This window comes from Panthera uncia (genome assembly GCF_023721935.1).
Source record: "Panthera uncia isolate 11264 chromosome A1 unlocalized genomic scaffold, Puncia_PCG_1.0 HiC_scaffold_17, whole genome shotgun sequence".
Taxonomy (NCBI): Eukaryota; Metazoa; Chordata; class Mammalia; order Carnivora; family Felidae; genus Panthera; species Panthera uncia.
This window is the reverse complement of record NW_026057577.1, coordinates 24928826-24941667: the sequence shown is the minus strand read 5'-3', so window position 1 is coordinate 24941667 and position 12842 is coordinate 24928826. Positions and strand designations below refer to the sequence as shown.

Genomic DNA, 12842 nt, shown 5'->3' with positions numbered 1-12842 from the left:
TGGAGTTTCCAGCAGGAGAGTACAGCTTTTGGTATACCCTTATACCCTTGACTAAAGAACAGTCAGTTATCCCCTATCTGGGAAGTTGATCCTTCCACTGAGCACACTGCTTGCAGAGGGATGCCCATGGAGCAGTCAGGGAGGAAGGGGACACCTGCCTAGCCAGCCAGATCATCTGAATCAACTCTGGTGAGTATTGGGGTGATAGATTTCACAGCCATGTAGCCCTCACCTTGTGGCTGCTCCAGTTGATAAAAGCTTGACCGCATTAAAGTAATTTCCTCCTTCATGTCCATGAGATATTTAAAATACAGTACATCAGTGTCTGATGTCTAGCTTGTTTTAAATTTCAAATGTTAGCAAAAGTCATGTTTTTACTTCTAGCTTGAAAAAAATGTTTATATGTAATTTGTAGATAAAAGTTTATGAATTTTCCCTTTTGTAATTTCTTACAGAACTAATTACTTTGCGAGATTAAATAATACTAAAAATGCTAATGTTACCTTTAAGAGCAAAGATTACTTAGTGTCATTATAGTGCAAACAGAGTGGTGCGGTGGATGGAAGCATGCTGGGCCCATCATCCAGAGGTCGATGGATTGAAACCATCCTCTCCTAGACTCACTTAGTGTGTCATTATATATTGTTATGATTCAACTAAGATTTTATCCTAGATTTCCCTTCTATAGCAGTCGTATTACTAATTCAAATCAGAAGATGCTGCTACTAAATAATCGTAAATCTTTGTGAGTAAAGATCACTACATTTGAATATTCCTTGCCATTCTAATGACATTCTAATGACATAATGACATAGTTATTCTATGCCATTCTAATGACATAATGACATAGTTAATTAACTTGCAGTTTAGACTCATGTTATGAGCATTGTCTGGGCAGAAACTGAAAATGCATTTTTAATGATAAAGAATTGTATACTGTGCTATTTGCAAAGTTTTTTTAAAAATTGAAATATAATCAACTCCCAATTATCTGGGCAGATACCACTTTATAGTTATTTCTGTTTCATCACTTAGCTGACTGTGTGTTTGTTTCTCCCTTATATTTATGTTTATTACTCTCATATCTGTGCCAGAGAATGTTGGCTCATTAGCATTTGTTGGTTATAAAGAGAGTTATCTTGAAGTTGGTTTGACAGTTTGGAACTAGAATTCACATTTGTTATCCTTAATTACTTAATTGTTGACATTTATTAATAACATTTCTCTAATTCTGGCCTGATAAGAACTAGATCAAAGACTTTTTCACTGATGAGTTAGATTGAAGGACATCACTAACTTAACTACCATGGAGTGACATCTCAGGCTAGGAAAATTACTGCATTTGAATCTGTGGTTTTCTGTGAGGTTGTGAATCCTGGTTATCTTCCAATTTGCCTATATTTTTGTGTGAGTTTGAATATATCTATTAAACAAATCATTGATTTTTTTTTTTTTTAGCCAGCATTCATCTGTACCTTGGTTCCTGTACATTGGCAGCATAAATTCTTAAGTTGATTAGAAAATTGAGTATTCACTTCTAGATTTTACTGAATTTGTAAAGTTTAGTCTTTGATGGTCTCTATACCAAAATTTCTGTTTTTTTTTTTTTTTTTTAATAGAACAGTTACTGGAGTTTATGCACCAGCTCCCTGCTTTTGCAAACATGACCATGTCTGTAAGGAGAGAACTCTGCTCAGTAATGATTTTTGAAGTGGTAGAGCAGGCCGGAGCTGTTATTCTGGAAGATGGGCAAGAGGTAGGCTAGCAAATGTTACCTATTTTTTAGTGTGGGAGGTAATTTTTAGAATGATTTAATTTCCTTAGTCTTTTGTAAATCCTGAGTTTTGAAATGTATACAATTTTTTACATGAATATTGAGTTTGGCTTAGTTATGATTTGTGAAGATACAAGTTTTTACTTTTGATTTTGCTTTACTTTGTTTTAATTTTTACTTCCCAGCCATAGACTTACCTAGCATAGAATAGATGTTCAATAAAGAACATTTATTGAACCAAATTTGCTCTTCTCAAATTAAGTTGTAAGACATTAAGAAAAATTTTTAATCATTCTATTTGTATATCATTATTTAAAATATTTATTGAGTATTACTCTCTGTATCCATTTTCTATGTTATACTTCAAAAAAAAGGTGAGGAAAATGTATTGATACTTATGGCTCCTGGTGGGCTGCTATCAGGCGAGGCATTTATGTGGTAGCAGGTTATTGTTAAGAAATGCTTGGCTGGCAACTTTGGGTGGGTGGAGGAAGGATGCAGACCACTTGAAAGGTATTACTGCTGCTAGGAATCAATTCACTGTTTTTCTTATCAAACTGATAAAAATTAATGCTGACATGTCAACTGATGAAAATTGTCATATCCTGCTAATAGGAATATAAACAATATTTCTGGAAAATCATTTAGAAATTTTTAACACGGGCCTTGAAGAATTAACAGGTTCTATCCTATTTCACTCATTATGAGTGTCTTTGCTCAGTACATAAGGTAAAACTCAGAGTTATGCCAAAAGATGTTCATTGCAGCATATTTCTAATAGTAAAAATTAGAAATGACTAAACTATAATTCGATAATAAGCAATGCTTAAATAATTGTTATACTCACACAGGGTCTAATATTATGTAGGTGGTATTCAGGTTATTGTAAAATTTGATAGAAGCTCTTTGAAGGCAGAGGCTATGTCTCTAGCTTCATTTACGTGCTTTCTCCCCATATTCTAAACATCTGGCTCATAGGATATGCTCAAGAAAAAAACTGTCATGAATATACAATTAAATTTTCCTAAAACACAAGACAGGTATTTCAACAGTATAAAGTAATATAAACATAGAAAAACTAAACTGTTAGCAACAACTTTGTAAACAGTGGAGTTTTGAAGAACTCTTCTTTTCCACAAATTTTTGTATTCTCTTAATTTTTCACAGTTTGTCAGCAAAACTTTGGTGTATGCCTAGTTTGTGTTGGGTACTGTTCTAGATACAGGAAATGTTGTGGTGGAAAAATCTGACACAGTCCCTGTCCTCAAGTAATTTATGTTATCCATAAATTCCATAGTGAGTGAATTTTATATTTGAAATAACCGAAACACACTTAAAAAAATATTTCTTATTGCTACTGATTCTCCTTTAGAACTAATAATCCAGATTTCCCATAAATCACACTTAAAAGTTTAGGCTGGTAAGAGCCTAACTGAAGGAGAAAAGTGTTCTTTGATGACTACATACTGAGTTGTCTTCTAGGAGCATTATATGTTGCTGTATAAATGAAGGCAGTATTTTCTTAACATTAGGAGAAATTTTGAATGTTTTGTCATCTCTGCCTTAAAAATCAGAATTTCTGAATTAATTACCAGCTACTTTTTTTTTCTTTTGAGTGCTTGCTATGTGCCAGGCACTGTACTAAGCACTTGGTATGCATAAATTCATTTAATTAACAGAAAGGCCCTAATAGGTCTGTTGTTAAGCCCATTTTAGAAGTAGAGAAACTGGAATTCTGAGAGGTTAAATAACTTGCCCATAGTCACTCACCCAGTTAGTGGCGTGGTCTGGATTTAGATTTCAAGGTTTGTGGTTTTAACCATTACATAATTTTTCTCTGAGTGTTTGGTCAATTATGAAAGTCCCCTGATGTCTTTTGGTGACTAAAAGAAGAAAGACTAAAATGAGCTTTTATTAGTTTGTGTAGATGGGCATAGACTTTTCTGACAGAGTATAAAGTAATATGTAATCAGATCTCTATTTTTCTTTTTTAAATTATATAAATTCAATATGTTGATTATTTTTCAAAGTTAACTGTAACTATATTTTTAAAAAGATTCTTAAAACCTGTCTTTTTCTTTGTAGCTTGACTCATGGTATGTTATTTTAAACGGCACTGTAGAAATCACTCATCCAGATGGAAAAGTTGAAAATCTCTTTATGGGAAATAGTTTTGGAATTACTCCCACTCTGGATAAGCAGTATATGCATGGAGTTGTTAGGACTAAAGTAGATGATTGTCAGGTAAGGTTATCTGTTGAGTCTTGTAACTCTTGTTTGTTGATTTAAAGTGGCTGAGCCTGTTTTTTCTTCCTCAAAATAAAATAGGTTGACTTGAGAATTGAGAGTTGTCAAAAGCTCACAGTTAATAAAGGAAACTAGATTTTGTGTGTGACTCAAATATTTGTGGATTTGAACAAAGCATAAATTTTTAGAAGAGAACATTCGAAATTTTGGTTTGTTAAATTTATATCTGACATTAGCCAGCTTATTCCTTTTTCTGTTCTTCTCTTTTTTTTTTTTTTTTTAAATAAAGGAAAGAAATAGGAACTTCTGAGTTGTTTGTTTCTAACTTACTACTGCTTCATGTTTTCTTTGCCTAGTGTCAGTTTTGAGAGTAGATGTTCACTTCTTCTTTGAGAGCACAATTCAGATGGATTTGACTTCTTTGGTCTCGTTGCATATGAATTATTTCACCTTGATTTTTATTAAGAGTTAAAGGGACTGAATAAAAAAGAACTGATGCCACTCGATTTCTTACCTTTGTGCTCTACCTTGGTGCATAGTGATATATTTATGTACTACAGTTTCATTAACTGTCCCCATGTTATTCTCGGACAGTTTGTCTGCATAGCCCAGCAGGATTATTGGAGAATTTTAAATCATGTGGAGAAAAACACCCATAAAGTTGAGGAAGAGGGAGAAATTGTTATGGTGCATGAACACCGTGAACTAGATCGGAGCGGAACCAGGAAAGGACACATTGTAATCAAGGTGGGTGTTATTATTTATTATATTAGTCGCTGACAGTAGCTTTCATTTTGCTTAAAAGGCTTTGAACCACTTTTTCAGTAGTGCAAGATAATTAACACTAGAATCTAATTTAAGCAAATGTGTTGGTTCTTTTGTTTCTCCATTGGTTTTTACACATTTTAATGAAGAATGGCATTGCCATTTAATATCAGTATGGATAGGATATTATTTTAGAATATACCAGTCATAGTTTTTCAAATTTATTTTATGATCAATTGATAAGGGGAGTTAATTTCACCAAAGACAGCAATAATTAGAAACAAAACAGAAAATGAAAGTAGTAGATGAAAATGCAGAGTGCTTACTGGTTATTTATGGCTTTAAAATAGACATTATCTTCTCTGACACTCATTTTTCTTATCTGAAAACAGGAAATGTTATGGCAGGGTTTTATTGGGGCTAAATGAGGTAAAAGCCTTAGTACATTGTAGAGTCTGAATGTTGATCCCCATATTGTTTTCTCTAGTTCCCTTTCTCCCCTACCCTTTGCCCATTTGCCCCTTGCCTCCCTTCCCCCCCATCCTCTTCACTACCCTGTCTCTTTTAAGACCTCCACATGTAAAATAGAGAAATTGTAGTTGAAAGAGGAAATAAAAACGTATTATTTTGCAACGTAGTCCTGGTTGCAAAATTAGTAAATGTGTTATTATTCATTACAAATGCTTGAGCTTATTATTTAATATTGTGAAGGACTGATGTCAGGTGCATTTTTCCCCAGGAGTCAGGCTATTCTAGAATGCGTTTTCATTTTCTAAACTGATAAATCTAAGCTTTCTATTGTAGAAAAGATGAACATATGGGTGGATTGCCATAGGCTATCTTTTTATGGGGGCTCATGTTTTTTAATTCTTTATTTTTAAATAATTACAAACTTAGAGAACAGTTGCAAAGACAGTATAGAGAGCTCCTTCCCTCAGATTCCCCACCTATTAGCATTTATTTCACTGCATTTTCTCCATTTTCACCAGTCTTTCTCTGAACCATTTGAGAGCAGTCTGCATATGTGATGCCTCGTCCCTCTGAATATTCTCTTGTATATTTCCTAAAAGCAAGAATACTCTCCTACATAAACACCATAGAACCTTCAAGTTGAGAAATGAAAATTAATAAAGTACAACCATTCAGCCTACAGACCCTGTTTAGATTTTCACCAACTATCCCAACAGTGGCTCTCTTTCCTTCCTCATCCAGGATCTTATCCCGGAACAAAGTTGCATTTAGTTGTCATGTCACTTCTTTCCACTCCAGGAACAGTCTTTCTCTGTTCATATTCTCAGCAGTTTTAAAGAATACAGACCTTTTATTCCTTAGGGTCACCCTCAGTGTGGATCTTTCCAGTGTTTCCTCATGCCCAGACTCAAGTCGTAATTTTCTGGCAGGAATCCCACAGAAATGATGTATTCTTCTCTGTGCACCATGTCAGGGAGCATGTAATGTCAACCTGTCCCACCATTGGTGAAGTTTACATTAATCACCTGGTCATATTGATGTCTGTCTGTGAAGTTTCCTAACTATAAAGTCACCACTGTGTTCTTTGTAATTGATAAGTGTTTAGATGGGAGATGTTCTGGAATAGTGTCAGTATGTCCTGCAAACCTCTATTTACCGGTCTTGCATTGACTCATGCCTAAAGTGGTGTTCTTTTGGGGCTCTGGGTGGTGCAGTCTGTTAAGCGTCCAACTTTGGGTCAGGTCATGATCTCAAAGCTTATGAGTTTGAGCACAGAGCGTTGGGCTCTGTGCTCACAGCTCAGAGCCTGGAGCCTGCTTTGGATTCTGTGTCTTCCTCTGTTTCTCTCCCCCTTCCCAGCTCTTGCTCTGACTGTCTCTCAAAAATAAATAAATATTAAGCACATAAATAAACATGTTATAAAATTTTTTTTAATAAAATGGTGATCTGCTATTTCCTTTTTTTTCCTACATTTATTGTCATTTTTTCTGTCAGAATGAACCTTCTCCTCTTCCCCATTAATTCATTTCTACTGCTATGGATTTGTGTGTTGTACTGTTACCATCATTGTTGACCCATTGGTCAGGTTGTCCCAGATTTGGTGGGAACTTCATAAGGCTGACTCTGTATTTATTCTTTTGATATGTCCCCATTGGTTTTTAACAGCTTTTTTATTCTCTGCAAAACAAGATGCTCCAGTGTCATATTGTGCTTTTCCTTTTCCAGCTTTGGAATCAGCCATTTCTCTGGAGAGCTCTAGATCCTACTAGTCGAGAATAACATTTTTTAAAAGTTTATTTATTTTGAGAGAGGGAGTGCAAGCAGGGGAGCAGCAGAGGGAGAGAGAGAATCCCAAGCAGCAAGTTTCATGCTGTCAGTGTAGAGCCCGACACAGGGCTCGATCCCACGAACTGCGAGATCATGACATGAGCTGAGATCAAGAGTCAGATACTTAACTGATTGAGCCACCCAGGTGCCCCGAGATTAGCTTTTAAAAGCCACCATGTCTCGAGTGCCTGTCTGGCTCAGTCAGTTGAAGCATGTGGCTCTGGGTTGTGAGTTCGAGCCTGCATTGGGTGTAGAGATTACTTAAAAATCTTTTTTTTTTTTTTTTTTTTAAATCCAAGATACGGGCGCCTACTCTGTTCATTGCTACTTAGGTGTCATTGTTTCTAGAACCTCTGATCAGACAGAGCTAGGAAATATATGTATGTATTTACTATATTGCATTCACATCTGTAACATTGTATGTGTCTCTATCTATTTGTAACAATCATAAGTTCATAACAGTAATCCCAGTTCTGATACCACAGTTTTGCTTATCCTTTCCCTTCTTATGTTTGTAAATACCTTCTCTGGTCAGTGGCTCTTGTACGTTTTTTGTATTTACTTATTTATCATAACGAGCCTCTGTCCTGCTGGTGTAACCATGGCAGTCATCTCCTTGGCCTGCCAACTCTGCTCACCATGTCTCCCAGAATCCCACCTTGTTGAATACTAGTGAGCACTTCGGTGATGTGACTTTGTATGCCTATGGGGGCTTACCTTTAAAAAACAGTTCTTGATATGCATCTTAGTCTCTGCAGGCATCCTGCCCCAGTGTTTAGCCAGTCAGAATAATGGCCTTTCTTTAACATGTTCGTCAGTTCCTCCAGATTTAAAGGCTTCAAATCGAGGGGTGCCTGGGTGGCTCAGTCGGTTAAGTGTCTGATTCTTGATTTTGGCTCAGGTCATGATCTCATGCTTCATGAGATCCAGCCCTGTGGCAGACTCTGCACTGACAGCATGGATCCAGCTTGGGATTCTCTCTCTGCCTGTCTCTTTCTCTGCCCCTTCCCCTCTTGAGTGCACACGCATGCGCTGTCTTTCAAAATAAAGAAATAAACTTTAAGAAAAAATAAAGACTTTAAGAGTGGCCTGCGAATGATAAACCCAACTTGGTACTCTTTGACTTAGAGTGTTGTGAAGGGTAGAAGAATAGGAATGACCTGTGGTTGCCTTGTCCCTTAAATAGGTTATATGAAGATGCTTAGTTTGACTTTGTTCTAGAGAAGTGATTTGCATACTTTTTTTTTTTCAATAAACTCTTAGATAACATTGTTAGTATGAATGTATGTTTACCATACAGTTATTCTGACCGATGACATTGTTTGGATGAATGCAACAAATTGAAATTGGGGATTATGGACAATACTTTCTATATTTGGTTTAACATCTATTTTTATATTTGTTCTCTGTATACAGTTAGGAAAAGGCTGCAAAGGTAATAAATTTTAACATTGATTCAGAAGCTCAAAGCAGAGCAGCAGATGAATGTTTACATTCCTTTTTATAAACTTGGAGACAGGCAAGTGGTTAAAACTCTGAATTAATGTAAAAACTATATATAGAACTTGTGTTTCCTCTCAAGATGGTGAACTAGCATGGAGAAACCATTGAAGAAGAAACTTCTTTTCTAGGAAGTTAAAACAGTGAAACACATGGTCTTGAATTAGTGTATTGTTTCTATATCCTGGGCAGAAGAGATTTAAGGATAATTAAATTTGGAGGAAAGCTTTTTTTTTTTTCTTTTTTTTCTTACTTAATTCAAGTTTAACTTGTACTACTTCTCTCTGGTGCCTTAAGACAGTCATCTTCCCATTTCTACCAGTTGTAGAAAAATGACATTATTGTCATTTTTTTACCCCAGGCCACATCAGGGGTAAATCACTGAAATTCAAAAGCCCTCCTATGGTAAAATGCCAGGAAAAACAGCTATAACTGAGTAAATGCTTTTGGATATTTTCATTCCTCTGCCTTTTCTGTCTTCCAGCCTCTGGGTGCTGGTGGATTACAACCTATAAAGACTACCGTCTCCCAGTATTAAGTGTTTTAAGGGTAAAACTCTACTTTGAGAACTTGTGTAATAGAGTGACTACCAAGGGAAGTCACTCTACAAAGGGAACTCAGTAGAGTTCTTTGTTTCCTGAGCTATTGATTTATTTAATAATCTTTTGTATCCTTGGATTTTTAGGCAACACCTGAACGTCTCATCATGCATTTAATAGAAGAGCATTCCATCGTGGACCCAACTTATATAGAAGATTTCCTACTAACTTACAGAACATTTCTTCAAAGTCCTTTGGATGTTGGGATCAAACTGTTGGAATGGTTTAAAATTGACAGCTTAAGGGATAAGGTTGGTTTTATAAATATGAAAGTGATTTTAACCTTTAAATTCTATTTATAAAATCTTTTGCAATTGATAAATACTTATTTTGATAACAGGATTCACTTAATCTAAACAACATTTCTCTACTTAGTTTTGTGACAAAACAGCATGTTAAAAGTGGAAATGAGCCTTAAAAGTTAAAAATTGAAATAGGCTGTGATAAAGCTATAAACTCAAAAAAACATGATAGCTGCATGAGTGTTTTGAACTCTATCAAAATGTTTGTTCATGAAGATCAATAAAACACTTAAAAGGTGATTAATAGTTAGAAAGACTATTCAGCAAGTAAATTATTTTCAAGTGACTTTAGATTGATTGTAAGCCCCAAATAGCAATATGTTGATTTGGGGGGTTTACACTTTTATCATTTTAAAATAATCTGTTTGTCCTTAATATATCCCTGCAGTGACTTATTTTAAATCTACCTTTGAGTATTTTTTTCTTTTCATTAAACATTGTTTGCTGTTGTAGATAATCTTAGCTTATTTCATGGAGTGTTTGTACATTTAATGGGAAGACTTGCAATACCTCAGCAAATTGGTAGGAAGTTAGTTATTTTAAGAAAAATAAAAGAAGGGCCATAATTGCTTGGTGTATCTTTCTGAGTTATATTTTAAATGAAACAATTAGATGTGGCTAGACTGTAGAGTTCTCTTGTTTAGGAAACTAAGGTGTTCAGAACTACAGGCTTGCCCCCCCATCCCCACCCCCCCAGTGCCCTTTGGAGTTATGTGTAGGTACTTCAGTTGCTGAAGAAATAAAGGCATGCTAAATAAAGAATGAGCAAAAATATAAATGAGGGACAACTAGATATTTACATGCAAAAGAATGAAATTGGACCTTTACCTTACATTATATACAGAATTAACTCAAAGTAGATTAGTGACCTAAATATGAGAGCTAACACTATAAAACTCTTAAGAGATTTAAAATCATTGACTGTATTAAACTTTTTTGTATCCTTATGTATTGTTTAAATCTTTTGCAGTGATCATGTGCTATTTTTACAAAAATAAAACCTTTTTTCATTTAAAACTTAAAAGAAAAATCATGACCTTGGATTTGGCAGTCATTTCTTAGATATGATATTCAGAGCATAAACAATAAAAAAAAACATAGATTGAACTTCATCAAAATTAAAACAGTAAATTAAAAGGAAACACATGGAATGGGAGAATATATTTGCAAATCTTCTATCTGATAAGGGTCTAGTATCCAGAATGTGTAAAGTACCCTTTACTTTAGTCCAACAACAAAGATACAACACAACTTAGAAACAGACAAAGGGCTTTGGGGAGCCTGGGTGACTCAGTCGGTTAAGTGTCTGAGTTCCACTCAGGTCATGATCTCACGGTTCATAAGTTCGAGTCCCACATCAGGCTCTGTGCTGACATCTCAGATCCTGAAACCTGCTTCAGATTCTGTGTCTCATTCTCTCTCTGCTCCTCCCCCTGCTTGTGCTGTGTCTCTCAAAAACAAATAAATGTTTAAAAAAAAAAAAAAAAAAGAATCTTTCAAAAGAAAAAAGAAATAAAGGGCTTGAATAGAGATTTTTCCAAAGCAGATACTTAAATAGCTAGCAAACACATGAAAAAGATGTTTAAGGAGCACCTAGCTGGCTCAGATGGTGGAGCATGCAACTCTTGATCTCGGTTCAGGAGTTCCATCCCCACGTTAGGGGTAGAGATTAAATAAAAAACTAGAATCTTAAAAAAACGTTTAACATCATTCGTTATAAGGAAATGCAAATTAAAACCACAGACAGAGGGGCACCTGGGTGGCTCATTCTGTTAGGCGTCCGACTCACTTTCGGCTCAGGCCATGATCTCTCATTTCATGAGTTTGAGCCCTGTGTGTTGGGATCTGCGCTGACATTGCGGAGCCTTCTGGGGGTTCTGTGTTTCCTCTCTCTGCCCTCCTCCACGTGTGCGCTCTCTCTCTCTCTCTCTCTCTCTCTCTCTCCCCCAAAAATAAACGTAAAAAAAAAAAAAAGCTTTAAAAAACCACAGTGAGATCCTGCTTCACACCCCCTAGGATGGCTTTTCAAAAAGGAAAGGAAATAACAAGCATTGCCAAGGATGTGACTGGAGAAAATGAAATTCTCAGACATTGTTGATAGTAATGTAAAATGTTATAGCTACTCTGGAAAACAGTTTGGCATTTCTTCAAAGAGTAAAACAGAATTAGCATATAACCTGGCATTTACTCTTAGTATTTTTTCAGAACTGAAAGTAGGTATGCAAACAAAAATTTATATACCGACATTCATAGCACTATTGACTATAGCCAAAAGGGGAAAACAACCCGAATGTCTATTAACTGATGGATGGATAAACAAAGTGTGGTATAGCCATAATGAAGTATTAATTCAGCCATAAAAAGGAATGTAGTACATGCCACAACATGGATCAATCTTGAAAACGTAATGCTAAGTGAAAGAAGCCAGACACAAAAGGTCACAGTTTGTATGAAATATTCCACATAGAAGAGAGGGCAGAATGTGAGGTGACTGACTCCTTAATGGGTGATAAAAATGTTCTGGAACTAGGTAATGGTGATAGTTGCACACCTATAACTACGAAATGCCACTGAATTATATACCTTACAGTGGTTTAAATGGTGGCTTTTGTGTGTATCCTACCAGAGTTTAAAAAATAGATGACTTAAATTATTTCCATTGTTAGGTACATTATTCGGTTCAACTTCATTAATTTTTCTGTTAATCTGTGGTACAAAGTAATCAAACCACTTTACAATTTTGAAGACTCACAGTATTTCTAACAAAGTAGGTTTCAGATGTGGTTTGTTAATAATTTTGATTAAACATGTTCTTGACTATGTAAAGGCTCTTGATATGATTGCCTGCCCTTTAGAAGCTTGTATTTTAGGATACTGTCTGAGGTATACATCCTATGTACTTCTTATAGCTTAGTAAACAGGCTTGTGTTTTCTCACTGTGGGTCCAGTCTTGGCTCTCTATGTTGCTTGTGCACCCAAGGAAGCAAAAACTCAGACCAAACCATGCCTGCATATTAGAATGAACCCTTTGTGTGCAGGATAGGGGGCGAAGGGGTTAGCCATATAGCTCAGTTCCCCCTCAGTTTTGGACATGCTTTTGTAATATACTTCTACAGAAAGAATGCCTCTCATAACTATACTGTCTCCTTCATGTTTCTACAGGTAACACGGATTGTGTTATTATGGGTAAATAATCACTTTAATGATTTTGAAGGTGATCCTGCTATGACTCGATTTCTGGAGGAATTTGAAAAAAATCTGGAAGATACAGTAAGACTCCAAAGAATTTATTTTCTTCAGGATTTAGGGATTTCCCTGATCCTCAAATAATAGTACCTCAGAACACTTCCATTCTCT

The 12842-nt window shown here is 35.6% G+C and overlaps 1 protein-coding gene across 11 annotated transcripts in view; it reads left to right on the top strand.

Annotated features, from left to right (window-relative positions):
• Positions 1–12842, top strand: part of RAPGEF6 (Rap guanine nucleotide exchange factor 6) — a 214405-nt gene that overhangs the window by 107014 nt on the left and 94549 nt on the right. For all 11 annotated transcript variants that reach the window (XR_007461556.1, XR_007461555.1, XR_007461558.1 and 8 more), the window contains 5 exons: positions 1620–1756; positions 3860–4018; positions 4616–4768; positions 9270–9434; positions 12648–12755. Coding sequence is in view for 3 of the 11 variants with exons in the window: in XM_049648461.1 (XP_049504418.1) it covers positions 1620–1756; positions 3860–4018; positions 4616–4768; positions 9270–9434; positions 12648–12755 (722 nt within the window). In the remaining 8 variants the exon portion in view is untranslated. The remainder of the gene's footprint in view (positions 1–1619; positions 1757–3859; positions 4019–4615; positions 4769–9269; positions 9435–12647; positions 12756–12842) is intronic.